Below are 25,804 nucleotides of genomic sequence, written 5' to 3'. Positions count from 1 at the left end.
CTTAACGTTTAATTTGCACGAATGATGCTAATATGGTTCAGTATGTTTTATAAGTTTTAACCCTTTTAAGATGTTTTGAAGTGCCAGGGTCTTTTGCCAAAATAGTATTGCTGCCAAATATCCAACCTTGCTGCCAATTCGTCTCTGCCATCAACGTACATTTTCACGTCATTTGGCTGACTGACTAACTTTGCAAAAAAACTCTGGGTCTTGTTTAGTGGAAAAAGGGAACAACAGCTTCATTCAGCAACAAATTGGTTTTGGAAGATCTACTTTTTTTGAAGTTTTTATAGAAAAGCAACAGGAGTGTCGGAGGTGATTTTTCGTTTGTGTTGGTGCCACGCAACTCACATATCCTCTCTTTCCTCTACAGTTCTGTGAATGTTTAAAGTCTGTTATCCGGGACCCGAGGAGCGTTCTTTTTACTACAATCATCGGAATGCTTTCCATGTTTTATCTTGGAATAGCGCCGTACACCGCACTTCCAACCTTTATCGTTCCCTTTACCTTGTGGATGGCTGGATAAAAGACAATGCAACTCCAAACCCTTTAAAACAATACGCATTTATTTAACTGATCAAAAGTTTGTATTTCTGTATGATCCCTGCAACAATTGTTGTTGTGCCAACATGCGATTTGTTCACTTTATATTGTATAATTTTATCATTTTTATTTAGTTTTTTCGTTTATAAAATGTTTGTATATACAATGTTAATGATTTAATAAATAGGCTAGATGTTTTTCGATAAGCTTTAGCATATCACATTTTTGTGAGGTTAAATTATTATAATTTTAAATGTAAAATCGTCGTTTTAAAACAATTATAGACTATAATCCATTAGTAGGCCTAATAGTAACCAGGCTAATAAAGAATACATCAATAGCCTATTTGCATTTATATTGGATGACGTTAGCAAAGAGAAATTGTCAAGGAGATTACATTTTTTTAAATAATTTTCTAGATTTTTTTAATTAGTAGTTTTTTTATTTGCATTTGTTTACATTTGAACTATTACTTGTAAAGTGTTTGTCTGGTCATGTATAGTTTGTTTTATGAACGTATCTTAAAAATTCCAATCCGATGCTGTTTAATCGTGGTGTTCACTCCGTTAAGTAAGAGATATTTGTAAAAAAATTTGAAGAACTTTATAGGGAATTAAATTCTTATTGCTGCAACGTCGTTCAAATCGCTTTTCGGTTCCAGAAATAGCTATTTTATCCCTAAAAGGTGAAAAGGGTGCGAGAGTCATTGTGAAACTATTGTTTGTTCCATTCGGCATGTGATGTACTTATTATTGAGGTTTTTACTGAAAATAGGCTTGGGTTTGTATTTGTAATCCTCGAGCCCCTCCCCAATCTGCCTCGAGCAGGATAAAACTTGCAGGTGCCAGGCCATCTACAAGTTCACCACATCTCCAGCTAAGAATGTTTCCCCTGCAGTTTCTCAACTTTTTCTCCATTGCTGTGACTACAGGCTGTGAAGAGAAGAAGAAAACCCAAGGGGTCAAAAATGATATCTCCATCTTCAAAAAAGGAGATCTGCTAGAGGTTCCTAGAACCCTCTTTACGCATTTTGGAATTTATTTGGGGAACAACCGTGTCGCTCACCTCATACCTGATATCCTGCCTGTCTTGAGCAGTGACACCAAGGCCCTGCAGACGATGGTCACAAATAACCGTCTGATTTTGGGTGCAATAGCAAAAAAAGCAAGTGTCAGGGTGGACTCGGTGGAGGACTTTGCCTATGGGTCGGGGATTATAGTGAACAAGATGGACAAGGTGTGCAGCCGACCACCGTTTGATGGTGAAGAAGTGGCTAGGAGGGCTGAGAAGATGATTGGCTCCGTGGCTTACAGTCTCCTGTGGTATAACTGCGAGCACTACGTCATGTACTGCAGATATGGCACCAACATAAGTTTCCAAACCTGCCAGGTGAGGTATCAATAGACTTTCGAATTGTCTTCAAAAATAGTTTTTTTTAACAAAAAGGCATAATTTAAGAAGTGTCAGTCAAAATTTGGACTTTGGCTGACTTCTGCTAAAGAACAAAATTGCAAATGTTATGTCACATTTCACATTTACATTTAGGCATTTGGCAGACACTTTTATCCAAAGCGACTTACATAGCTTTATCCTATACATTTTACATAGGTATTTGCAATCCCCTGGGATCAGCCCACAACCTTGCGTTGTTAACGCAATACTCTTACCACTGATCTACAGGAAAGCATGTGTTGCAATTTATTTAAGTAAATAAATAAAAAACAGGTTAAGAAATGCGATGCTCAGAAATTTAATCAGATCTATAAGGCATTATGGAAACTTAAGTTTGGGGAGTTTTCCTGTTTATTTTATGGCTGTAACTAAAGCAGGTTAACTTAACCCTTAATTCACAAGCCTCATTTGTGTTAAGCAACAACTAATATGTAAGGGGTAATATACAGGAAGCCGGTTGTTATTGCAGAATTATTACACGACTCGTTGGAATGCTTGATTCTGATTGGCCAGTCACCACATTTGCAGGTTCGTTATTCCCAGACAACAACCTCTCAAGTCAAAACTAATAGCACATGGTAACCCGGATGCAGCAAATCATTTTGACAGGGTTTTTTTGACAAATGAAATATGTCCTTCAATAACATATATGACATTATATTTGCAAATGATTAAACCAAATTGCTTGTTCGTGACATTTGAACGTCATTTCTTACCTTAAAAGCGGGATAATGTACAGGCAGCCGGGTGTTATCGCGAAATAAGCCCCTTCAGTTAAGGGGCATATTTCGCGATAACAGATCCTGCTTACTACACAGCTACTTGCCACATGATAAAAAATGGACAAGAAATGTGAATTTGAAATATTTTATTTGCTCATTTTTACCGAATTCAGACCTTCCGCTACAGGAAAAGTAAGAAACGAGGTTCAAATGTCACGAACAGGCAACTTGTTTTAATCATTTGTAAATATATAATAAAACTAAAAATAATTTGCTTCATCCGGGTTATCATGTGATATGTGAGCGGCCAATCAGAATCGAGCATTCCAAGCGTTATAATATTGCATGTTTTATCGAGCACTAAAATGCAGTTTTTCTTTCTATGTGAAGTGGATAGCAAGGTGTTTAGAATCACATTTTTCAGCTGTTATTTTCTATTTGAGTTTACATAATGTTGTTATGGAGGCCTAATTGGTCTTTTAAGCTTGTGTTGAGAAAGAATGTTAATCTACAGATTCTGGGAAACGGGCGTAATCTCTTTAAAACTCCCTCAATACTCGCATTATCTTTTCATCAGGATTAAGCAAAACGTGGAAAAGTATGTTTTTGCTACAATAATCTAAAATATAACACTTACCAATGTGCCAAGAATCTTTTAACAATTACAACGAAATGATCTGAAATTTCAAGTTTGTGATGGAACTAAATAGTTTCTCCAAAATCCAACATTGCTGAACCATAGCAGCCCACTACTGCCACCTCGTGTTTAAAACTGTGTCAAGTGACTTTGATTTTCCATCATTTAAATCTGATTTACCCTTTACATTTAAGTCTGTTTTTGTCTTATATAAATAAACGCGTTGACATTCTTTTTTTTCATCTTGACAGTTCTGCAAAGCCGTGCGGAAGATTGTATGCAGCAAGACCACTTCTCTCATAAGCCTATTAGTGTGCTTGTTCATTGTGTTATTTCTTGGGTCCATGTCCATATTTGAAATTCTACTTACAATCTTTATTCCCTTTAATATTTGGATGGCATCCTGAATCTCTGCTACAAGCCACGTCAGTCAGAAATGGGTGATGTGCCGGCAGACATTTCTGTTATCATTTATTGGTCATTTTTAGTTACACATAAAACTTTATCTCCTTGTATCACGTATGAGCCATTTTAATACAGATGCTAAATTAGCAGGACAGAGAATACTTTTTGATTTTAATTATGTATGAATGTAATCTTTCAAGTGATGTTAAGGTTTACCAGATACTTTATTTTCTTACTGTGTATTGTGGCTTACAAAAATATGTATATTAGCTATATGAATTAAAGAACATTTTTATATGATTCGCTCTGTCTACACACATTTGTCCTCATAGACAGATTCAGATAAATAGATCTTGATATTATATGGTAATAACTAACTGATTCCCCTCTGGCCTTTTGGGGATTGTTCCTTTCTATGATGAGACCCAAAGCACAAAACTAACATTTTTATGTAGAATGATGTTATCTAGAACTGAAAGGTACACAAATTCAAGACATTTTGAAAATGAGGTAACGTAACTGTCTTTAATACATTTCTATTAAAAATAATCAAGAATATTTGTCACTATTTCTGTTATTTTTAAACAATGTAGATTTATGTCAAGAAGGAAGTTACTGTGACGTTTTTGTTTTAAATATTTTTGATATTTAAAAAAATATGTTCCTCCTTTTTTCTCCATTGTGGTTGCAGTAACATGCAATTGCATCATTTGGTCACAAGAGAGCCATTGTCATTTTTGGTTGTGCTGTGTAATCCGCTGCAAATGTAAAGAGAAAAACATAAAATAGTTGTTAAGTTTTGTCTTTAAACAACATCAATAGTACATACGCCGTTGTATTGCTGTCGGATACTGTTTCATGTTCAATAAAAAGCAGCAATACATATCTAGTGTTGATGTACGATGAATTAAACTATACAATAATGCCCCTTAGTTTTCTTAATACTAATATAAATAATTTTGTTTATTATACTTAAATTTTTATTCTGAACTTGTCGAAATGTTTGTGGAAATTGATGTTAAATCACTTGAGTGAAGATCAACTGACTCAAGCGAACGAACGCTCTGGCAGCTGATTGGTTGAGTATTTGACACAGTATTTGACACAGTGATCAAGATCGATTCTGTATATCATCGAGTTCGTCGCACACTTGTCAGCATATTTCACGTTTCTTCGCTCGTTTGTTTATAGACCAAAAGGAAGGATCGATTACGTCAATACCAGGTAAGCCAGAGACGACAGACACGTGAAACACGCCCACGCTGAGTGTAAATTATGAGGTCAGATCCTTTTCACCACGTTATTTTAACGTGACCCACTCAGACGTTAAATGCATGTGGTATTGTGTTCCTCCTCTTTTTAAATAAAATATAGTACACTGAATTAACTTGTCTTGTACGACGCATCTCCACTAGTTTAAATGGTCTGTCCGTAGCAGGGAGAAGTTCAATAAACTTTTTACCTCAGAATGATGACGAGGTTTTTCCTCAAAACCATCGACTTCATTGTAATAAATACACCCAGTTTAGGTTTTGGGAAGGGCGATGCTTCTCAAACGAAGAAACTGATGTCGAATTACGTAATATGGTCGTATGTTTTTCGGTAAGAGACAATTAACGTAAGATGGTTATGATGCTAGTTGTTGTGTTTGCTAACTGTGCGCGAGCCACTAAACGGAGCCTAATCGCAAATTTCACATAAAGTGACATTTTCTCTGGAAAAAAATACTGCTTTCAAAGGGTTACCATATTTTTACGCCTTTTTGGAGAAACAAGGGACTGTAATTAAAAATAAGTAATTATGTTAGTGCCCAAATGACATGAAGTTAAGTGTAATAAGTTAACATTACAAGAGAAGGGTAGCCTAAGAGCAGTGTTGGGTAAGTTACTCTGAAAAAGTAATTAATTACTAGTTACTCATTACATATTCAATAGTGTAATTAGAGTACTGTCCATTTATTTAGTTACTCATTACTAATTACTTTCTATATCCTACATCAACCTTGATGAGTTAAGTGATTCAAGAATATACATGAAACCATTCGAATAATATTATTAACTGACCAAAGTATTACAAATGTGAGAATTATACATTAAAGCACAGATTTTAAAGTAAGACTTGGAATTTTGAAGTCAATTACACTATTGCACATGCATATATTTAACAAAGTATTTAGTTTAATTACATCAAAAGTAACTGTATTTAAATTACAGAAAACATATGAGTTATCCCTTACTTTACTTTTTCAAGGGAAAAGTAATTAAATTACAGTAACTAATTACTTAGTAACTAGTTACACCCAACACTGGCTAAGAGTCTAAGTAAGGTTTCATTGCCCTTTGTTTTCTGAAGTGATCATGGATGAAGGTAATACCAGTAAATCCTGCGAGACCAGTGGGCCGGACAGCTCCAGAGAAGCTGCTCTTTTGGCCCTAATGGACCGAACAGGATACAATATGGTTCAGGAAAACGGACAGAGAAAATTTGGTCCACCTCCTGGTAATGTTTGAGCATTGTGTGCTATATTTATCATTGGCTATTATGATTTGTGATGTTTTCTCATTTGTTAGTTGCTTTGGATAAAAGTGTCTGTTAAATACATGATTTATAATGATTTTTTATGCCTCAAAAGTGATGAAATAAGAAAGTAATAGTACATTACTGTTAGGTAGGTCAGTGTTCTGTAGATGGCATTTATTAAAGATAATCCTATTTAGTTGACCCAAAAATGAAAATCGTGTCATCATTTACTAACCCTCTTGTCTTTTCAATCCTGTACGACTTTATTCCACAGAACAAAAGACGATTTTTGGAAGAAAGTTGGTAACCAAACAGCGCCGGCACCCATTCACTTCTATTTATGGACACAAAACCGATGCAAGTGAATGGGTGACGTCACTTTTCGGTTACCAACTTTCTTCCAAATACCTTTTTTTGTCTTCTGTGGAAATAAGAAAGTCATACAGGACACAAGAGGGTGAGTAAATGATGACAGAATTTTCACTTTTGTGTGAACTATCACTTTGAAGCGACAGTGAAAATTTAAGATGGACATGGTTCTTCAGGGTTTCTCACATTTAACTCTGTGTTATAAAAGTACAATGAGTTTGAATTAGGTTATGTTGACTTCAAGCATTGAATTGAAGTATGATACACTGTAAAATGTGCAACCACTGTTTTGACACTTATTTTCTAAAGATTGTGTTTAAAATGATGATGTATAAGATCAAAACCTCATGTTTTTAGTTGCTTCACTTAGAGATGCATTATAATGGCTGTTTAGGTTGGGAAGGCCCCCCTCCTCCACGAGGCTGTGAGGTGTTTGTTGGTAAAATCCCGAGAGACATGTACGAAGATGAGCTAGTTCCTGTATTTGAGAAGGCTGGAAACATCTACGAGTTCCGTCTGATGATGGAATTCAGCGGGGAGAACCGTGGCTACGCCTTCGTCATGTACACCACGCGCGAGGCAGCCCAAAGAGCCATCCAGCTCCTTGACAACTATGAAATCCGCCCGGGAAAGTTCATAGGAGTGTGTGTGAGCCTGGACAACTGTCGCCTGTTTATTGGGTCCATCCCAAAAGACAAGAAAAAGGAGGAGATCCAAGAAGAGATGATGAAGGCCAGTATACTTTTGCATTTGAGTTTTCAGCTAGCTGGGTTGTTCACTTCCTGGCCAATGCTTTTTGTTTTACATTTCTCTCAGGGGTTCTCAAACCTGTCCTCCTGGAGGACCCCTAGTTCTGCACATTTTGTTTGTCTATATTAAGCCGGGCCGACACTACGGGACTGTGAGACTACTTGAATTGCTATGGCGCTTACACTACACAATAAATCATACAAAGTCCACTAACAACAAGACCTTGGTCGAGGGGCAGATGCGTCTAACAGCGAAAACACATCCCACATCGATCAAACTAACTTCTAGTTTGATGGTGGATGGCAAGCGAGTTGTTGGTGCGTTTATGCCGTCCACCGAAACATTATTATTGTTATTAGAGGGTTCTCCATGTTCTATTATGCAGACTTGTTGCTTTATGGTAGTTTAAAATATTTTTATGTCTGTCATACTTGCCATTTATCACACGCTCTGTAATGTTAATGAATTTATTGCCAGCTGTTTTAAATTCCTCCTCGCAATAATTTGACGCAAACCTTCTGCGCTATGATTGGTTGGATTAGTTCCACTTGGCGATAATATCAAGCAGGTTTAAAAATATCATAGCGTCTGGGATAGCCCGAGACAAGTCACGATCACATTGCTGACCTGCTAATACTTAAAAAGCTTTGGCGACCGAAACAAGCATCAATTCGGTCGCGATCCAGGGTTGTTGCAGACCTTGGTTATCTGTCCACGACAGCAAATCCGGCCAAAAATCGCGTAGCGTGAGTTTGCCATTATGCCCAATTCAGGTCTTGTCATTTCTACTAATGAGCTGATGAGTTGAATCAGGTGTGCCAGATTATGGAGATATACAAAATGTGTAGTACTAAGGGTCCTCCAGGACTAGGTTGAGAACCATGTCTCGCTTTAGATAGGAACAATTCTGAAAGACATTGCATGGTATGTCATTAGCGCTAACAAAAACATGCATTTTTATGTCATGAAAACCGTCTTTATGTTGCTTTTGACAATTAAATGTAATGCTAATCCAGGTGACTGAAGGTGTGGTGGATGTAATTGTGTACCCCAGCGCAGTGGACAGGACGAAGAATCGTGGCTTTGCCTTTGTTGAGTATGAATCTCACAAGGCAGCGGCCATGGCTCGCAGAAAACTCATCCCAGGTACAAAAGCATAGAGGAAACATACAAACTGTTTTTTATATCTGCTAAGAAATGCACCATTATTACTATTGTGAGAGATCTTTGAATCCTGCAAATGGACACAACATGCAACTATTTATAAAATATAACCGTTACAATTACACAAATTGGCACAGTTTAAAACAATTCATGAAGCCTTCACATGTTAACTTGATGTTTCAGGAACGTTCCAGTTGTGGGGTCACACCATCCAAGTTGACTGGGCGGAACCAGAAAAAGAATTGGACGAGGAAACCATGCAGCGCGTGCGAGTTTTGTATGTCCGTAATCTCATGCTAAACACCACAGAGGAGACGCTACACACAGAGTTCTCGAGGGTGAAGCCTGGCGCCGTGGAACGCGTTAAGAAGCTAACAGACTACGCCTTCATCCACTATTATAGCCGAGAGGATGCTTTGATCGCGCTCGAATCAATGAATGGAAAAGTGATCGATGGTTCACCCATCGAAGTGAGCCTCGCCAAACCTGTCAGCAAGGACGGGAACAGAAGATCTGGACCGCGATGTACCAACAATGGAACGGCAGCTTGCAGTAACTTTTGCGATTTCAACTTCTTGTATCAAAGCAAAGATGAAGTGGGAACCGGAATGATGAGCGATGGGTTACCCGCACGTTCGATCGGCTTGCCTCCACACCTGGGAAACCTGTACGCGGCAGACTCGGATCGCTGCGTGTACCCGTTCCTTCCGGGATCTACTCTGGTGCCGGTCAACCTGAGCGTCCTAAAACCCAGTCAGCTAAGCTCGGCTGTATCGCTGCTGGATTACTATTGCCACAAGAACGACTGGTCTCCACCGGAGTATCACCTTTACTCCCTAGCAGGGCAGGAGGGAAAAATGCTTCTCATCTACAAAGTGGTCGTCGGCAGGAGTAGCTACATGCCGGATAAAGTCTGCACCGTACTGGAGGATGCGAAGGAGCTTGCTGCTCAGAATGCGTTATGGAACCTGGGTAAGTTTCTCCTCGTTCACTCTGTGGTGTATATTGTGTTTACACAACTTAAACTTTCTTAATGATGTTTATTATGTGTTGATCAGCTTTTCTTTATTTTAGTAAAGCGAACCAAGTGTGTGTGTGTTTTTCTATACATAACAGATTGTTCAGTCAGTTGTCCTGGATCGCCTGTGAATTTGTCTCCTCCTGCACCTTCTGGCTCCAGTTTTGTGTCTTTTGGCTGTAGGTCTCTGCCCTACCCAGCGTACCCCATGGCACCCATCTCACCTCCCTTACCTGTCTCCTGCTCGCCTGCCCAAAGACTCTTTATCCCGAACCAGTCAACTTGTAGTCAAGCCATCCGGTACCTATGAAGAATCTCATCTTTACTGGTTCATGATGTTTTGTATGTAGAGTTTTGCATTTTTTACTGGTAACCGTTCTGTTTAACCGGCACTAAATTTCAAAAAGTTTTTTTTGTTTACATTCAAGCAACTGTTGTTGTTTTAACATATATTCTGTTTGGTTCTTTGTTTTCCAAGTCGTCTCATCTTCATCTTTTCATCTTCAGAAGCATGTTATTAACTTACATTTTATAAAATACTGTTTATGTAATGATATATTGATGTTATACCAAATCTATTAATACGGACACTATTAATAAAACAACCATTTTGTCTTAACAGTGAGATTGTGGATATGTACTTAACATTTTCAAATTTGTAGGCCAATTAAGATCCCTACTTGGCAATTTGTAAGTCATACAAAATGAAGACATAGGTGAAGTAAATTAAGGCAATGTTTGACTGTTTTTGCATTTATAACGTTTAATGATAATGTTGAGATTTTTAATCTAATGAGGATCTGTTGTGCATATTCCCTTTAATCCTTAGCCTGACGTTCAAACAGCAGAAAAGCAGATGTTCGTCGAAACCGTTTGAGTGGGACTTTCCTTGACTTGAGTGTAGGCATGTGGCTGCATTTGTATTTTTCTAGAAAAGAACAAAGGTTGCCATCTTCACTGGTTCATTATGGTGTGTTTTTGGATGTTTGTTTTTGATTCCCCACGGACATCATGGTGGATTTTCCTTTGATAGTAAGTAACTGCACTTATCAACATCAGTAGTCTTGAATAGGCCAGGTTCTGTTTGGGTGATTGTTCTTAAAAAGGTGGCCGTGAATGAGAAAATTAACCTGTCGTCCTTTGGTGTTTATAAAAGGGCTTTCAGTGTAGGAGGTTTATTTTTAAGATTTTTAGACTGTGAGAAACCTTCCTCATTTGGCAAGCACTTGTTTACATCAGGTAAATACTTCATTTAGTTGAAATGAAGGGCTTTAGTTTGAAAATCCAGAAGGGAGCAAGGGGTGGCTTTTTTAACAACTTAAGAAAGCATGCACATGTATCCTTGGAAACTACAACCGAAAGCTTTGTTGCTACAGAAACAGGCCAGTTAATTCCCCTCGTAAAAGATGAGGGCAGCCAGGGTCTCAAAGGTGTCTTTGTACTTTGCATGGGCATTGTACTTGCAGATGCTGCTTGGTTATAACTGTTTTGCCTAATATGTGTTTTAATTTGATATATTTAATATCTGATACATCTTTAAAAATTTTACTCACTTACACTATCTTTTTGTTTTTGCATAAACGTATAACTTTGGTAGCCAAAGTTTTTTTACTTTATAAATCCTACACATTTTATTGAATTTGGTTATAAAGATGCTATGCAAACTATTTATCACTAGGGGGCAGTGGGATGCTTTGGCTCAGTGGACCCTTTTGACTTCAGGTCTCCCAATATCCACAATTTCTATCCAATAATATATTGTAAGGCTTGGCATAACTATAAAGATGTATATTTGTTGTTAAAACCTCTTATTTTAAATAATCTTTTACATGAAGGGCACATTGGAAGTGTGTTGAGGCTCTTGGTCACCTGTTGAGAAACACTTTGACTGCAAAAATCATCTAATCCAGGTATAGCTCTTTATGGTCTTCTGTAAACATTTTCCTCCATTAAAGTGCTGTAGGTGATTTACTGATGTGAACCTCTATTTTTTTGCACTCATTTTCCTTGTAGTATCTGCACGTATAATTTTGACACCAACTTCATGTTGCCCTTTCAGTTTGATTGATTGTGACTGTTAGGGTGGAGAGTTATTGCCTGTCGTTAGCAAATTCATGTTTTAAATGTGTTGTCTTCATTAAGTGGGTGGTAGATGTTTGGTGTGCAGTAGGTCAGTCTAAGAAGGACTGCAGCCTCACAAAATAACCTTTTGAGGGTCAAATAAGAGCACTGTACTGTAAAGTCAACTAAATAGTGCATATATATATATATATATATATATATATATATACATATATAAGAATATATACACTCACCTAAAGGATTATTAGGAACACCATACTAGTACTGTATTTGACCCCCTTTCGCCTTCAGAACTGCCTTAATTCTACCTGGCATTGATTCAACAAGGTGCTGAAAGTATTATTGGCCCATAGAAATGTTGGCCCATATTGATAGGATAGCATCTTGCAGTTGATGGAGATTTGTGGGATGCACGAAGCTCCCGTTCCACCACATCCCAAAGATGCTCAATTGGGTTGAGATCTATTGGGTTGAGATCTGGTGACTGTGGGGGCCATTTTAGTACAGTGAACTCATTGTCATGTTCAAGAAACCAATTTGAAATGATTCGAGTTTTGTGACATGGTGCATTATCCTGCTGGAAGTAGCCATCAGAGGGATGGACATGGTCAGAAACAATGCTCAAGTAGGCCGTGGCATTTAAACGATGCCCAATTGGCACTAAGAGGCCTATAGTGTGCCAAGAAAACATCCCCCACACCATTACACCACCACCATAATTGCATTAATGAGAAATTGAACTGGTGTTCCTAATAATCCTTTAGGTGAGTGTATATATAAGAATTTAAATTAGCTAAGTATTTCAGTGGCATCTGAGGTCTTTGACAAACATTTGTTTTTCGGTTATGAATAAAACCATTCCCAAAATATGCATGCCCCATATACACCCGGAGCAGTGGGCAGCTCTCACTGCAGCGCCAGGAGGGCAAGTATGGTTAAGGTGCCTTGCTCAGTCGTTAACCGCTGGAACTGAGAATCGTACTGGCAACCTTCTAGTCAAAATTCCGACTCTCTTTCCATCAGGCCAGGAGTCTTGAATCTGGAGTAAATCTTATTGATAAAGTCAAGGGACCTCTCAGTGCTTTGTTATGTGCTATAGAAAAACAAGCACACGCACAGAAGCATCAACCCAAGCTATCATTCATATATGGTGCATGTGTGAAAAATGGATACATTAGCGAGATGAGGTTAGACAATAGTCTGAGGTGCTGTGAGAATGGGTTCAGGCGGCAGAGCACATACGTCAAAAGTTAGACTTGAGGAAAAGTCGAATAAATCCTCTCACTCAAGAAAGCTCACGGACGCCATAAACATGGGACACATTGTAACTTATGATGGTATTATAGGATGATGGGCCTCAAAGGATATAAAGTGATCCCATCAGCCCATTTCTTATGCGCCATATATTTCATCGTAAGATTGAATTGTGTGCACCTGCGTGCGGGGCGTCGGACTCTTAGAGTAATGATTTTTCTACATTGACATCTTCTGCAATCATGAGAAGTACTACCTTAAAGTAGGGTATGCAGAGATATATTATCTGCTTTATGTCATCAGAACGTGTACATGCCTAACAGACCATGCATTGATGGAATGCATACTATTGTCGGCTATAAAATCTCTCTATTAGATTTATAATAATCCATTATGATTTATCATGTTTACAACACCATAACATTGCGCTCCATTAACACTAGTCATAGCCTATTAGAATGTAAATGAATGGTTAGTTGATGTATATTGTGGGCGGGAAACCCTTTTTTGGGAGGATATAAGGTTAAAAATATATTTATATAAGACAAGGTAGTCTACCTATTTTGGTGCTGTAAAGTGGTCATTATTTTACACTTTTGAAAGTACAAATATTGCATATACTGTCTCAATCAGATGTCAAAATGTATGTGCATATTACTGATAAAGATGTAAACTCTATTTAAGTGGAGTTGCACTGCAGGACGCCGCTGTCAGACTGAAGGAAATCTCAAGCTATTTTGAGACATAACTGTCAGCAGCTTGTCTTTTATTTTGCTGTTCTCCATATCGACAATGTACATCTTTAACATATCACATGCTCGTTAACGCTGAACATCGCTTTTATGCAGAGACGTCAAACTGCAAGACTGAGAAATGAAAAAAAAAGTCGGCCGCATAAACATCACAAGTTTAATTTAGTAGTTGGATGTAAAACTCCTTCCAAAACTTTGTTGCCAAAGAAGTGTTTTTAGTCAGGGTCATGACATCTCTCTGCATGAAATAATATAAAGACAAAATTGTGTGGACTACTATCCACCTTATATTTGGTGTAAATGAGGGCGCCGCCATCTTTGAGTTGTTTGTGTTTAGACTTCCGCTGGGCCACTAAATCTTATGGCAGTTGTAATGTTTTGACTGACTTGTTAATATTTATTATGGAACCAAAAGGTACAATCTTAATGTGTGCAGTTAAAGGTTGCCATAAGAGCATGTATGAACGCAAAAAATGTCTAAAGAAAATCTTTTGACCTTAATCCACGCACCAGAGCTGAATCAGGATGTCGCACACCCTATGATCTGCATCCATTATTCATTATTTTAGCCTATTGATTACCCTTTCTCCTGGATAATTTACCTACAGTACTTGACTACAATAACTAATAAACATTGTTCAAATGCAGCCATTTATGGCGAGAGTAACACTAAACATAGAAAAATATCATTATTATACATCATAGATTATATATAAGCAAAATATATGTGGCACAACTAATAAACAGTATGCAAATAGTGGTATAATAATATTAGCAGAAGATAAAATTAGTTGTTAGCATTTTTATATGTATTTAGCAGTCTAAAGCTTAACAGGCTAAAGCAAACCTTCCTGCCCACGGATCCCAGCTGCATGACTTAGTTTACAGTTACAGGACATCACATTTTAATTTGGCAGACACTTTGATCCAAATCACATTTAATATTTTGTCAACACGCTAAACAGTACTGATAGCCTAGTTTACCAGACCATGTTACTATCAGGATCAAAGCTGAAGTAAACAATGGAGAGAATGAACATCATGAAATCATTTTTATTTAATAGAAATATAAACAGACAGTTATTGGTTATTATGTTTTGAGTTGTTTTAAGGAGACTGTGCTAAGGAATACATTTGGATAAATTTAAAGGTGCTTTTCTCACTATTCTCACTATAGAATTTTTCGCAACCTTAGATTCCAGAGTTTTAAATAGTTGTATCTTGGACAATTATTTTTATATTCTAACAAACCACATATCAATGGAAAGCTTATTTATTGTATAAATAAATATTGTATAAATCTCAGTTTTGAAAAATTGACTCACAGTTATCCAGGGTTGTCACGTGACCTAATCTGTTTACACCGTCATCATGGCAGGTAAGGAGGGCGAGGAACGAATATGAAATGAATGGCGCCAGCATGAGTTTCAAGGCAACAGACTTCACTGTGCACTTTAATTCAAAAGACAGCATAGCATGGCAAAACTTAATAGATTAAACATAACAGATCCCTATAATGCCCCCGGGGTGCTTTTAACGTGTATCAATAAAGAAACGGATACATTTCCTGACCTGCAGGATCCTAATATCGACAAATACCTCATCAACTTTGCATTGTCTCACTCTAGAGACTCTTTAAAAGCCTGAGTGGTAAAAAGTGACGTGAATTTTGTAATGGATATTCAACTTTGGAGTCTGCAGGCTTAACCTGCTTTGTCGTCATTGGAAGGGTTAGTCAACTGTGTTGTTAGCTAACGTAATCGACCCTATAGCTGTCCTTGTTTGTAGATATCCGGCATAGCCATATCACTGATCTTGCAGTTTAAACATTCCCAAAAAACTAAATGACCCTCCATTAAAGCCATGGGTGGTGGTCAGACATGACGGGGTTGTGTTAGGAGCCCACTGTGGTTACACTGCTGGATTAGGCGAGTGCTGCTTTCATGTGTCTTGTTTAGGATTTGGCAGCATAACAACAGAGAGGAAGAGATAGCGGTGATGTGTTGGATAGCACGTTTCATTGCAGTTAACCATTTAATCGTCCATCGGGGATTCGGGATCCTTAGGAATATGATAAAATGATTTGCCCTTTGCTTCCCTCCGCCTGTTCTGGCATCATGGCGCACATCCGCTGTCCACCATGTTAAAATAGTATTATTTGTAAAGTCTTTTCAGCCTGGTTTTAAATGATTGTTTGACCACTGTCAATACTAATGCTACAGCGCTCCCTGAATGCCAGATTGCGTGACGTCAACCTCAAATGCTCTATAGACTTTCAGTCATTTGGGAAAAGTGATTTGAAAGTGATGGTAGATTCTTTAAAAATGTTTTTACTCCAGACCAGGGGTTTTCAAACTGAGGTTCGGGGACCCCTGTGAGGCCTCCAGAATGTTCTAAGGGGGTCCCCAGAGCATTTCTGAGAAACAAAAGACAACAAAAGTTGTAAAATTATTAAGATATAAGATTACTGTTTATGTAGTTTTATTTCTTCAAACAACACGTTGTCTTTATAATATCACACTTACTATTTATCTTACAGTTTAAATGTTTTTATACATGCTTTTATGCTTTTACATACAAAATGAGTTCATTTTACTGTAATGTCTTACAGTCACTGACCTTTCTTTAATTATAATAAAATTACATGCCATGTCAATTGCCCATATACATGAGATGACATGACCAATTATAAAGACACGATAACCTTGCCTTTACCTTTCCAAGAATTTTCCCAGCATGCCCCAAATGTACATGTACAGTACATGGCCTGACCTGCACTTTGTACCTGCAGCTTACCTGCAAAATACTTTTCGACAAAGGTCAGTATGTAGCCAGCGATCAAGCAGGCCACATCCTGTGACGGATGATGAAAACCCCACCTAATCTCCACGCACACGCAACCCAATCTGGTGAACAGCAGGAGCTATAGTCACATATCTGCTATAGCCGACCTTAATCATTTAGAAAAGAGCACTGTAATCTAGCTGTCTAGCCTCATTGCGTTGATATAGTTTGACCTTTGGCCATTGTGAGCTAGAATATTGACACGGCAGTCACCTATTCTATATATCAGATTTTCCGGGCTCTCTGCATTCAGTGGATCATTTTCAATTTATGCGCATTTAAATGTAATATAAATGTAATTTAAAGCAGGGGTATTTTATGGGTTGACGTATTGCGCGTTAACCGGGCAAGGAAGATGAAACTGGGTTGTGCCATATGAATATTGCAAACGAAGCATATTCTTGTTTCACATTTCCTCTTAATACCTGCAAAGCTGTCTTTTACAGCACTATGATTCACTTCCTGCACTGTTACATTTGCTTTTATATGCGAATATAACTACATTTTACTCTTGAAAATCCAGACTTTCTTTTTTAAACAGCTTTCGACAACTTCAGCTAAAAAGGTTGGGAATGACATTTGGAGTGGCTTGTCGTACAAGTTCTGCAGTTCGATAGTTGAAACCGCTGCTGTATTATTTGTGCTGTCAGCCACTTAAATTGCAATAGGTGGCACCTACGCAGCAAAATCATTACCTGACAGTACAAAGATGAAAAATATATTCTATTATATTCCCTGAACTGTCAGTTTTCAGGAGCTCGCATGAATTGCATGATTATTGGTGATTACTAAGGCTTTTACTCAAATAAGATGGGGTGTGAACCAATCCCTAAATGTAAATAATAAACTTACATAGTCACATAACCTGTATACATAACATAGTCTACTACTGTATGTGCAGTGCACATGAATGATGCCCCAAATCACACGGCTTGTTGAAAAGGGGGTGAGCTATTTCTTTCCTAAGCAATCAGACTTACAATTTTCACATGCTAGATGATGACTCATTCGACTTTGGCCAATAAAGATCTATGAAGCAAACAACCTATAGCAACTGATAGTAATGCCCTAGCAACCATGCACTATGAAATATCAAGCACAGGTGTTTGAAACTTTAACTAGAGCTAAGGTTATTTGGTAGATAAAGTTACAGTTTTTCTCGATTGCTTAAAAACATTTCTTGAAATATGGCTCCTTTTCTAGAAACTCTAAACACTAATCCAGAACTTCTCAATTCCCTCAGCCTCTTATTTTCAAGTCAAAATTAAGCCCTTCCCTCAAAGCCATTCAAACTTGTTGAAAATGTTAACTTTTTCCCCAAACATGACACACAAGCCCTCAGAAACACTCACACTAAAACATAGTCTTAGCACACCTGCAAACTAGTTTATTTTCGACGAAATTCGCTGAATCAAAAATAGTTAATGCATGTGAATCGTGTAAATCCGAAGAGTTCTTTATGTTTGGGGGGGCTTGTTGGGTCTTAGGCGTCTACCCTTGAGCGTATAAAATGTGTTGGTCCAGCACCTGGATTCGTTTGGCCATCCAGAATCAAGATAACAGCTCACAGCGTCGTCTTTTTTAGTCCTTGGGCCAACCAGAATCAAGATAACAGCATCGTCTTTTTCTTGTCCTTGGGCCAACCAGAATCTAGATAAAAGCATTGACTTTTTCTGGTCCCTGGGCCAACCAGAATCAAGATAACAGCATCATCTTTTTTTGGTCCTTGGGCCAACCAGAATCAAAATAACAGCATTGTCTTTTTTTTGGTCCTTGGGCCAACCAGAATCACGTGTTCTAAACGTCATGTTTGCGCCTGGTGTTTATATTTATAACTAATTTCTCATGTATATTACTCATCACTCATAAGGAAGGGGCTCCTCTCAGAAAACATTGACAAAAAATGATCATTTTAGATGTTTTATTATGACTTGGAGTAATGTATTTATTTTTTATGAAGATCTAAAATTCAACCAAGATCCATATTTTTCCTCTTTCCTGTATCTCAAAATAATTTTCATGTGATTAACTGCAACTCCATAGGTGTCATGTGGTACACTTGAAAAACTTGTGCAGGTCAAAAGACTGAAGAAAATGACAACCCCCGTCACCCTTTTCAGCTCTTCTGACTTTCATATTCTGCTTAAACACTGTTACTAAATCCTCTTATTGGGATTTATGAATATAGCATTTTGAAAGCTCAGTGTCTATTACAACACACAACCTAAACGAGTGCAGAATGAGCAAAATGCAAGAATGAGCTTTAGGAAAAATATATAATTACAATACTGTAAAAAGACAAGAAAGGTTAAAAATCCAAAGAACAATATAAACTGGGTATGCAACACAATACAGAATACAATTGCATTAGGTAATATATAAATAAACATGGCATCCTATCCACTATCCTCTACTTGCTTCAATTTCGTTACAGGAAAAATACTACAGTTAACTTTACAATCACAAATTATTAGAGGATGTACACATGCTACAGTTTACTGGATACAGAATAGTAAAAATTCTCTCATGTAAATTGTGTACAGTAATTATACTGTATGTTTACAGTAATTAGTATAAAGCCCAGTAAATGATTCTGTAACACTTCACATAGGGGGTAGAACGATGTCACAACAGGAGACGCTGTCCAGAAAATCAAAAAGAGTAAATTCAAAAAAGGGGTAACAGGCACAAAAAGGGTATCCACAAAAAGTTATAATCCAAACGGTAAACAACATGCAACAAGGAGAACTCGGAAACACAGGCGGGTCTGAACTAAACAGTAACAGAAATAACAACTAGATCTGACACTGGGGAATACGCAGGGCAGGGTACATATAGTGTCCAAGTAATGTGAATCAGGTGCGGGTGTAATCATGATGAGTGCAAGGGATGATGGGAATTGGAGTTTGTGAGTGTTAATAGTCCGGTGAGAGTGAACGGGTGATTCTGGGAGGCGGAGTTGCTGGAGGGGGTGTGGCTGATCGCTGAGGAGAGCTTGTTATATATACCTGTCAACACTCCCATTTTTCACATGAGTCTCCCGTTTTTCACACACATCTCCCGCCACCCTCACGTTTTGTTATTTCTATCGTGAAACTCCCATATTTCAGTTATTTCTCCTTTAAAAATGACCAGACCGAGGGGGCTTGACCCACTGCCCATTTGCCCTCACAGGCTGGCGCCCTTTGGTAGGCGAAATAGAACCGAAGCCGAAGTGGAGTGTGGAGGATTCACATCCCAGCGAAAAACATTTTTTTATTACTAGTTGGAACAATGCATATCGAAGATACTGAACTTTTCTGAAATAGAAAGGTAATGACCTGGTTTAATTTAATTCTAAGGTCAAGTAATTTATGTCAAACAGTTAATTCTTTGTATGGAATATTTAATTACGCCAATTCAATTAGTTATACAAGTTCGATTTTAGTAGACTAAATGTGATGTAGATTTCGTTGACTAAAACTAGACTGAAACTAAAATGATGTGCAAACCTGCAGGACACAAGGTTCAGTTAAGCCATAAAAAGTTTAAAAGTTTATTAACTTTATTCAGTTGTATGTGCAACAAAAAAGTAAAAAAAAACATTTTTTATGCGATTTGAATTACAGTTTCATTTTTTATTTGTTTAAAATATTGTGATGTGTATTGTATCATGAGCCCAGCATAGAGATATGAACCGAATCATGAGCTGAGTGTATCGTTACACCCCTAACTTGCATTAATGGTTTTAGCAGAATAGAAGTAAATGGGGACCGCTGTTGTTTGGTTACCCCCATTCTTCAAATATCTTCTTTTGTGTTCTGCAGAAAGAAAGTCATTCAGATTTGAAATGTCAAGTGCGTAACCAGTCTGAATCCCTCTGCTTATAATGAAATATTGAAATTCGACTGTATTTGACTGCATAACAGCTGGAAGAAATGGGGTCACGAAAACATTTTGCTTTCATAATGTGCTCCTGGTGCGCTGAAAGTAAAAAACCTAGCGGGGAAAGTAAATCTGCCCTCATTTCAGTTTCAATCAAGCACAGTATTAGCAGGCAGATGGAATTGGATAAATCCCATTGCAGTTTTTTTTTACAAAATATAACAAGCGACACAATAAAAAAATAGGAGACCTTAGCGAGAAGAGATGTAATTTTCACAACGGTTACAGATAAGCCTCCATGGATTTGATTGTTTAGCACCCAAACGCTCGAGATTCATGCTCGGCTCAGACGTAAATCCTCGACATTTGCTGCTGACGATGGAGCCCAAATCCCTGGTATTTTTTATCTTATACCAGCTAAAAGTGCTGCGGACGTTTCAATGCCCACAGACGTGAAATAGCAGAGGTGGCTTTTGAGTGTAGATGACTAATGATGTTCATCCATCTATGTCACTAACCACGCTTACGAAAGATAAAAATGATGTACTACGCATACAAGTTCTCAGTTAGATGAAGAGACACTCACTTCGAGTCTGTAGCTCTCTCAGCACACTCAAAGCTCTCGAGGGTTTAAGTATCCAAACCCAAATGTTTTTCATTTTCCGTTTTAGATGGGCTCAAGCTAATTCTTCGGAATGCCATGCATAAAATATTACCTCCATTCGACAGGTATCATGGAAAAAGCCGTCTTGGGAAATCATTTGACCACCCCAAGCCCTGTAAAAGGTCAGGGCCTGCAGATGAAGTGGCCAATCGGAATTGCTTGTTGACATCAGGGTCAAGGGTCAAGGTTTGGCTTAAAAGCACCAGGAGTTGACCCCTGTTGGTATCGTGGTCAGGGTCAGTATTTTCACTCATTTCTCTGTTTCTTCCTTCACACCCACTGTCACATTGGATGCACTCGCTGGATAACTGTAAATGACGGGTTTGGGACTTTGTGTGTTCTTGTGGTGCCATCTGTCATGATTCCACTATCATGTCATGTTTATTCTTGTTGTTTGAGTGGAGTCATGGCATAACCTATGGTTTTGTGTGAGATTGAGTGATCTTTCTCGTGTCTTGTCATTGTTCCCTACATCTCGTTCCTTGTCAGCCTCTCCTTAGTGCTAATCCCCAGCACCTGTTTCTCGTTAACTATCCTTTGTCTGTTTCCCCTATAAAGAGTCCTCATGTTTCTTTGTCTCGTTGCTCGTGCATTGTATGCAGTACCTGTGAGTCTGTCTGCTGTTTGCTTCACGCACCCGTCTTTACTTGTTCCTGTCTCCTTGTCTAGTAAGTGTTAGTTTAGTGTTTGTTACCAGTGTTTGTTTATAGTTTAGTAAGTCAGTGTTTCTTGTTAAAATTATATATATCCCTGTCTTGTTTTCCCCCCACGTGGGGTTTTGTTTTGCCTGTCTTGTTTAGTGTTTATTTGTTAATAAATATCCTCGTTTTCCATCAATACCGTCTGTGTCTGCCTGCACTTGGGTTCTCACGCCATGTCTCACACCGAGATTCATGACAGAATGCACGAGCCACAACAGAACCCAGTAGGCAGCATGGACGGTACGACGTTGTCCTTGCGGTCTCGCCAGGCCCACTTGATGCTTGGATTCCGCCAGGGGAATTATGGTGACCAGGAGTTCGCCAGGGCATTCTCGGCGGTGGCGGAGGTGACCGAGTTTGGTGAGGCGGAGTTGAAGACGATCTTCAACTGCTGCCTCACCCGGCGCCTCACACCGTCAGAGAAGAGGCTGCTGGCTCCCTTGGGGTTTGCGGACATGGTCAGGTACGTGGCCAACCGTAGCGATCCCGGGGGTGAGGTTCCACATGGGACTTTCACCCCACGGTCGAGCGCTGCGGAGGGTATCGTCCTGGCCGCCGCTGCCCTTGGGGAGTCAGTACCCTCTGGCTCGAGCTCCACGGTCGCCAGCCCTTCTGGTGGAGTCCAAGATGAGTGGGTGGCTAGAGACTCGAGGACGACGTCGCGGGAGTCCTCCTTCCCGGTACTCCCTCGGTTCCCCACTGGCCCGGCTGAGTCAGCCGTGGGCCAGACTGACCGTAGTGGGAGGAGAAGGCCACGTGGAGGACGTCCCAGGCCGAAATTGCTGTCCTGTCGCCCAGTTCAGCAACCGGCAACAGTTCCGGGTTCCCCGAGTCCTGTGGTCCCGAGTCCTGTGGTCCCGAGTCCTGTGGTCCCGAGTCCTGTGGTCCCGAGTCCTGTGGTCCCGAGTCCTGTGGTCCCGAGTCCTGTGGTCCCGAGTCCTGTGGTCCCGAGTCCTGTGGTCCCGAGTCCTGTGGTCCCGAGTCCTGTGGTCCCGAGTCCTGTGGTCCCGAGTCCTGTGGTCCCGAGTCCTGTGGTCCCGAGTCCTGTGGTCCCGAGTCCTGTGGTCCCGAGTCCTGTGGTCCCGAGTCCGGTGGTGTCAAACCCCAAATATTTTTTGGGGGGGCGCTGTGGGAAGGTGACGGTCCGTCCGGCACCGAGCCCGGCCCAGCAGCCGCCGGAGGTCGCTGCCCAGCCGCCGTCAGAGAGCGCTGCCCAGCCGCCGTCAAGTCCGGCTGCCCAGCCGCCGTCAAGTCCGGCTGCCCAGCCGCCGTCAAGTCCGGCTGCCCAGCCGCCGTCAAGTCCGGCTGCCCAGCCGCCGTCAAGTCCGGCTGCCCAGCCGCCGTCAGCACCAAGCCCTGTCCAGCCGACAATCCAGTCGGCCTTCCAGCCCTGGTCCAGCCCGGCATTCCAGCCGAGGACTAGCCCTGCAGTCCTGCAGGGGACTAGGACAGTTCCCCCCAGGACTACCCCTGTCAAGCCTCCTGGGGCTCCGCGCCCTGGCGCGTCCCCCAGGGCTGGGACTTCCCCGCCCGGCCCTGCCCCTTCTGGACTTCCTGTGTTTTCTTGTTTGCCCCCGCCCCCCCTCCCATGTCTGTTATTTTTGTTATCTCACCCCAACCCTTTTGTTATCATATCTTGTATGCCCCTTGTCATGTTCACCTTGTCTGTCTGGTTTTTGTCTGTTTCCCAGTCAGTCTTGTCTCGTTAGTTACCCCTTGATGAACACCTGGAGGTGCTCATTAAAGGGGGGGCTTATGTCATGATTCCACTATCATGTCATGTTTATTCTTGTTGTTTGAGTGGAGTCATGGCATAACCTATGGTTTTGTGTGAGATTGAGTGATCTTTCTCGTGTCTTGTCATTGTTCCCTACATCTCGTTCCTTGTCAGCCTCTCCTTAGTGCTAATCCCCAGCACCTGTTTCTCGTTAACTATCCTTTGTCTGTTTCCCCTATAAAGAGTCCTCATGTTTCTTTGTCTCGTTGCTCGTGCATTGTATGCAGTACCTGTGAGTCTGTCTGCTGTTTGCTTCACGCACCCGTCTTTACTTGTTCCTGTCTCCTTGTCTAGTAAGTGTTAGTTTAGTGTTTGTTACCAGTGTTTGTTTATAGTTTAGTAAGTCAGTGTTTCTTGTTAAAATTATATATATCCCTGTCTTGTTTTCCCCCCACGTGGGGTTTTGTTTTGCCTGTCTTGTTTAGTGTTTATTTGTTAATAAATATCCTCGTTTTCCATCAATACCGTCTGTGTCTGCCTGCACTTGGGTTCTCACGCCATGTCTCACACCGAGATTCATGACACCATCGGCCAGCGTATCTTGTAAGTATGTGGTCTTCCTCTGGCTCCAGAGTGATTAGTCACAGGACACTGACTCATCATCTCAGCTCGCCCCTATTATAGACCTCATTGATCAGGGTTGCAGACGTGTCTTTGGAGAACGGATTATTATGGACAAGGCGTGTGGTTGAAACGTTGGGAGTCCAATTTGGCAGCTAATTCCGTTGTTTGTACATTTATGAAATTGCCCAATGCTTTTATCCAAAATGACTTGAAAAGCATTCTAGACATGTATTATATATAATTGACCCTGGACCACAAAACCAGTCATAAGTTGCACGGGTATATTTGTAGCAATAGCCAACAATACATTGTATAGGTCAAAATGATCAAATTTACTTTAATGGCAAAAATAAGTAGGATATTAAGTAAGGTTCACGTTTCATGAAGATACGAACATTTCCTATAGCAAATTCATACATTTTTTATTTTTGTGGATGAGTGGATGCAGAAAATTATCCAACTAAAATAGCTGAAAACATGCCTACAAACTTTGCTTGCTGCTGTCCGCTCTTTGGGAATTACCCACTCAAGTTTGTTATGTAAAGCTTAGAATTTCTTCTTTAAGGGTTCATCTACTTTCCACAACGGCATTGGCGGCAAGCCAATGGAGGGCTTAAAAACAAACCTTTTAAAGCGCCTCTGGTGAACAACTTTAAAGTAGTTTTTCTCAATATATTGTTTTTTCTTGAACCCTCAGATAACAGAATTTTAAAAAGTTGTATCTCAGCCAAATATTGTACCATCCTATCAAACCACACCATGGAAACCATGGAAAGCTTATTTATTCAGCTTTCAGATGAATAAAGGTAGCCTTATGACTGGTTTTGTGCTCCGAGGTCACATGTATGTGTATATGTGTCAGATACATAGGAGGAAATCTATCCCAAAACATTACATTTAAGCCTTTAGGAGACCCTTTAATTCAAAGAGGGGAAAATGTGAGTAAAACAATGAATTTAAGGAGGTGTGCTATAAAATTTAAACTTATAAAGCTTAAGGAAATTTACACCTCTTCAGAAAGATTTCATCGGACGAGCGCTCGCTCGAGCCCCAGTTACGGTCCAGTTTGTGTTGGCTAATGTCTAATAATATTACTATTTATATTTTAGTACATTTTTCTAGTGTCTAATAATATAGCTATTTATTTTTTATTTAATTTATGTTAATATTCATTAATATTATTATTTTATTGTATAATAGTTGTATTAAATAAACTATTTGTTTAATTTTGTTGCATGTTCATTTATTAAATAAGCAATTTGTTGAATGTGTTCTGCATTTTGGTCACTTTTAAACATGCCTCAATTCAAAATATTGGAGAGACAAGTTTAGCCAAGTAAGGGGCGATTCACATTTTGCATATTATGCGAGGGCAAGTTCGTTACTTTAAATGTAGACACGCGGCAGGCACGCGCAAAAAGGGAACGATGCAGTCGCAAATTTGACTAGGCGGGTCAGAGTCGCATAGAGACGGAAATAGTTCAGCTTTTCAGAGGGCCGGGTGCACACCCCGGGTCATTTGACATGAGAAATCAGCACTGCTCGCGGTTTCTGCGTGACACAAATGTGAATTAGGTTTCGTTAGATTGTTATCAGAAATAATCAACAGGCAATCATTGTTTGTTAAGGTGTGGTCACAAAAGTGTGCATGCGCAGCACTGTTTGTTTATGTTGTTAAAATGAAACCGTCTATATCTAAAATCTCACACAACATTAGCGGAA

At 39.6% G+C, this 25,804-nt stretch overlaps 2 protein-coding genes across 2 annotated transcripts; both read left to right on the top strand.

Moving 5' to 3' along the window:
* The first annotated feature begins 524 nt into the window (after nucleotides 1–524).
* lratb.2 (lecithin retinol acyltransferase b, tandem duplicate 2) lies at nucleotides 525–4,059 on the top strand. The gene is made up of 2 exons (XM_056771467.1): nucleotides 525–1,932; nucleotides 3,606–4,059. The coding sequence occupies exons 1-2, from the start codon at nucleotides 1,426–1,428 to the stop codon at nucleotides 3,759–3,761; spliced, it is 663 nt and encodes a 220-aa protein (XP_056627445.1). The 5' UTR covers nucleotides 525–1,425; the 3' UTR covers nucleotides 3,762–4,059.
* Nucleotides 4,060–4,826: 767 nt separating this feature from the next.
* rbm46 (RNA binding motif protein 46) lies at nucleotides 4,827–10,199 on the top strand. The gene is made up of 6 exons (XM_056771455.1): nucleotides 4,827–4,983; nucleotides 6,112–6,258; nucleotides 7,043–7,380; nucleotides 8,415–8,544; nucleotides 8,746–9,534; nucleotides 9,679–10,199. The coding sequence occupies exons 2-6, from the start codon at nucleotides 6,117–6,119 to the stop codon at nucleotides 9,888–9,890; spliced, it is 1,611 nt and encodes a 536-aa protein (XP_056627433.1). The 5' UTR covers nucleotides 4,827–4,983; nucleotides 6,112–6,116; the 3' UTR covers nucleotides 9,891–10,199.
* Nucleotides 10,200–25,804: the final 15,605 nt, after the last annotated feature.

The sequence above is a fragment of the Triplophysa dalaica genome, chromosome 2 (assembly GCF_015846415.1).
Source record: "Triplophysa dalaica isolate WHDGS20190420 chromosome 2, ASM1584641v1, whole genome shotgun sequence".
Taxonomy (NCBI): domain Eukaryota; kingdom Metazoa; phylum Chordata; class Actinopteri; order Cypriniformes; family Nemacheilidae; genus Triplophysa; species Triplophysa dalaica.
The sequence above is the reverse complement of the archived record's forward strand: the minus strand, read 5'-3'. Positions and strand labels throughout refer to the sequence as shown.

Excerpts from the sequence above, each read along its gene's own strand:
- lratb.2 (XM_056771467.1), top strand. The coding sequence starts at position 1,426 with ATGTTTCCCCTGCAGTTTCTCAACTTTTTCTCCATTGCTGTGACTACA. Across the intron at positions 1,933-3,605 it reads TAAGTTTCCAAACCTGCCAG|TTCTGCAAAGCCGTGCGGAA; the intron begins GTGAGGTATCAA and ends TCATCTTGACAG.
- rbm46 (XM_056771455.1), top strand. The coding sequence starts at position 6,117 with ATGGATGAAGGTAATACCAGTAAATCCTGCGAGACCAGTGGGCCGGAC. Across the intron at positions 6,259-7,042 it reads AAAATTTGGTCCACCTCCTG|GTTGGGAAGGCCCCCCTCCT; the intron begins GTAATGTTTGAG and ends ATGGCTGTTTAG. Across the intron at positions 7,381-8,414 it reads TCCAAGAAGAGATGATGAAG|GTGACTGAAGGTGTGGTGGA; the intron begins GCCAGTATACTT and ends ATGCTAATCCAG.